Source organism: Oryzias melastigma, linkage group LG7 (assembly GCF_002922805.2).
Source record: "Oryzias melastigma strain HK-1 linkage group LG7, ASM292280v2, whole genome shotgun sequence".
NCBI lineage: Eukaryota > Metazoa > Chordata > Actinopteri > Beloniformes > Adrianichthyidae > Oryzias > Oryzias melastigma.
In genome coordinates this window covers 22,887,864-22,890,891 of record NC_050518.1, presented here as the reverse complement: position 1 = coordinate 22,890,891, position 3,028 = coordinate 22,887,864, and the positions used below count along the sequence as shown (strand labels likewise).

General features: G+C 35.0%; 1 protein-coding gene across 1 annotated transcript in view; it reads right to left on the bottom strand.

The window, feature by feature from the left end:
* Nucleotides 1-1,645: 1,645 nt before the first annotated feature.
* LOC112158642 overlaps nucleotides 1,646-3,028 on the bottom strand; it is a 4,288-nt gene continuing 2,905 nt past the window's right edge. The window contains exons 4-5 of the mRNA XM_036212902.1: nucleotides 2,483-2,551; nucleotides 1,646-2,333 (exon numbers count right to left, since the gene is read on the bottom strand). Of these exons, the coding sequence (XP_036068795.1) occupies nucleotides 2,244-2,333; nucleotides 2,483-2,551 (159 nt within the window). The 3' untranslated portion in view covers nucleotides 1,646-2,243. The remainder of the gene's footprint in view (nucleotides 2,334-2,482; nucleotides 2,552-3,028) is intronic.

Genomic DNA, 3,028 nt, shown 5'->3' with positions numbered 1-3,028 from the left:
GTCTCACAGCGAGAGGGCTCCAGGTCAAGTACCATCTGGGGCTTTTCTGTGTGGAGTTTGTATGTTCTCCTTCCTCCCACAGTCCAAACACATGCTTCTTTAGACTAATTGTTGTCTCTAAATTGTCCCTTGGTGTGTGATTGTGGCCGTGTGACAGACTGGAGACCTGTCCAGGGTGTACCATGACCTTGTCCTACAGTAACCTGGTTGGTCTCCAGCAGCTCCATGACCTCATAAGGGATCAAATGGTTTAAAAGATGACTGGATGGATGGACATGAGTCCACTGATCTAAGGCTGCTGTCCATGGTGCTGAAAGTTTCAAAGATTCTAAACATTAAGATCTAAAGCTTTTTGTCTGTTTGTTCTGTACTGATGAAATGTTTGTATCCTCCGATATATCAGTTGTTGTTATTTTTATTGTTAATACACCTCAATGATGCTTTATTTTACAGAGAAAAGACGAAGAAAGATTATTTATGAAAAAGAAGTGTGAAAAATAAATATTATAAACAAGCTTCATTCTGCTCTACATGCTTCACATGTGCAATACAAGGTAGGAGTTTTAATGAGTAATCTTGTTAAAACTGAGTATTTCTGATTGTTGACTCACTTGGTTGAAGTATTATTGTTCTGAGGTAGAATGTCGAGTTCAGAGTTACTTACAGTTAAAGTCTGATTACAGGGAGTCTCCATGTTACACAGAATTAAACAAACCAAAGTACTTTTGTATTTACTGTGTGGAGTAAACTAACCTGATGCTGTTGAACTGTTCAGCTCCATCTTATTTAAGTTTATTGTTTTTGTAAAACATGATAAATAAATGATAATAGTAATAAAATAGGTGAGTTACATCGTGGTGTAGTTCACAAACATGCATCGTGGGAAAAAACTGAGAGAGAAAAATACTTCCACTGCATAAAACACGCTTCACAAGAAAGTGTTCATGATTAAATTCCAGAATAAATATAATTTAATATATTTAAAAGGGCCAATTCATGTGGCTCACAGTTTTTTTTTAATTCTCTTTAAGAACTTTTTGGGGTTTTGCAGGGTTCAAGTAAACTGTCTCTTCAAACAGTTTTTACAAGAAAAGTAACCAGGAAATTTAGTAAAACATTTTTTTATTGTTTTTTTGTTTGTTTCAAACACAAAATGAAAATAATCACAAGAATTTAAAAATAAAAAAAATAAGAATTACAAAATACAAATATGCAAGTAAAGCAAACAATGTGCTTGAAAAGGAGTGGGTAGAAGAAAAGTCTTGTGTGGTCCCACCCCTTTTTACAACACTTGTTACGTATATCTATTTAGTTTTTTGTTTTTTTTCTTTAAAGAAGACAGACAACAAATGTACTTCCATTTTAGGAGTTGTGTGATTTTTTAGGGAAATCTGAATTACTTGTGCAAAGGAAAGGTCTTAATAGACATTTTTCTGAATGTATGAAAATAAAAATGATTTGTATTAAATCTCCATCATTTCTACCTTTATTTAAAGCATAAAATCAATATCAACAAAACAGATTAAAACACACAAATTTAGATGGACTGAAGTGATTTTTGTTACTTTTAATGTGTATACTGTATTTCTAAATAAAACAGACAGGTGAAATCTGTGAATTAATCAACTTTATTAAAAAAAACTGTTTTAAAGCTGTAGGATTTCTCACTACACACTTTATACACTTTTGTCTCACAAGCATGAACATTTTTAAACATTTCTCTCTTATTTAAACTTGCAAAGCTCAAACTTTTACATGAAAATAACATTTGTTATATTAAGCAGATTCTGTACAGCAAACGCTGTGAGATTTGTTGACAATAATCATTAGCCAATCCAGACACAGAACCCAATACAGTAAAAAAAATGCATTAACACAAAGCGAGCAACGATAAACTGCATTATATAGAAGGAACACTGTAAAGCAAAATATATTATCAACGTCTTTAAAACTGAGCTGCGAACTGGTTTATATTTGGGAAGTTGGACTTTTGAAGTTGCTCACTTTTGTAACCTGCCTCCAGTGGTCTTTTGAGGAACTGCAACATTTGATGCAGCATCTTTCAGATCAGGAAGTGGGGTCTTAAGAAAACAGTATTCATATGTTAACATATATGTGGGTTGAACTGAACAGATGTAAGATTAAAGTCCTGGAGCTTCTATAAAAACATGATCTTCAAGATCTGAATGCAGGATTCTAACAAATCCTCAGATGAACATTTGCTGTGACTCTCATCTGTTGGTTTAATGGAGGCTGATGGGATCATGACCACAAGAAGACACTTTAACAGTGCTGTAGATCACTGCATCTCCTCCATCATCTTTGTCCAGAACCTGAGAGACAAACAACAGAATCAACTTTATCCACAAACATCCACAGTAATGTCATGTCTTTAGTTGATGAGCAGCAACAACACTTTAGACAGACTGATGTTTCAGTGATAACATCCTCACTAAATCATCATTACAGTCTCACAGCTTACCTGCCGTCTGTTGTTGGTGTTCCTGGAGAAGCTGATGGAGGCGTAGGAATCAGCATCTTCTGGAGGAGTCTGCAGGTGAAGACAGTCAGAGGAGGAACAGGAACTTTCTGCTCTGACATTCTCACAGCTGGACCATCATTTTTCTACATATGATGCGTTGAATTCTTTACATTTCCCACAAGCAGACAACACTCTACTGTGAGTCTCACTGTAATAAAGAACTCTAATAAGGTTTTTCTTCATCTTCCTACCAACTTTCATTCTCAGATGGTGGATTATGGAGCAGGAAGATTGAGGAGCAGCAGAGGAGGTTTGTTTGTCCCTTTTATCCAAAGGTTTGTAGTCAGAACTCATCGTGTACCTCCATAAATATGTTTACCAGGTTTCTAAAAAAGTGATGCTTTTTGTTTATGATGAAGCAATGACATCTGAATTTCCTGATGGATTATTATCAGACCAAAGTTGGATATTAGGACCTTTAATATCTCAGACCAGCGATTATAACATTTTCCTGGAACTTTTATCTATTCTGAACCCTATTTCTGT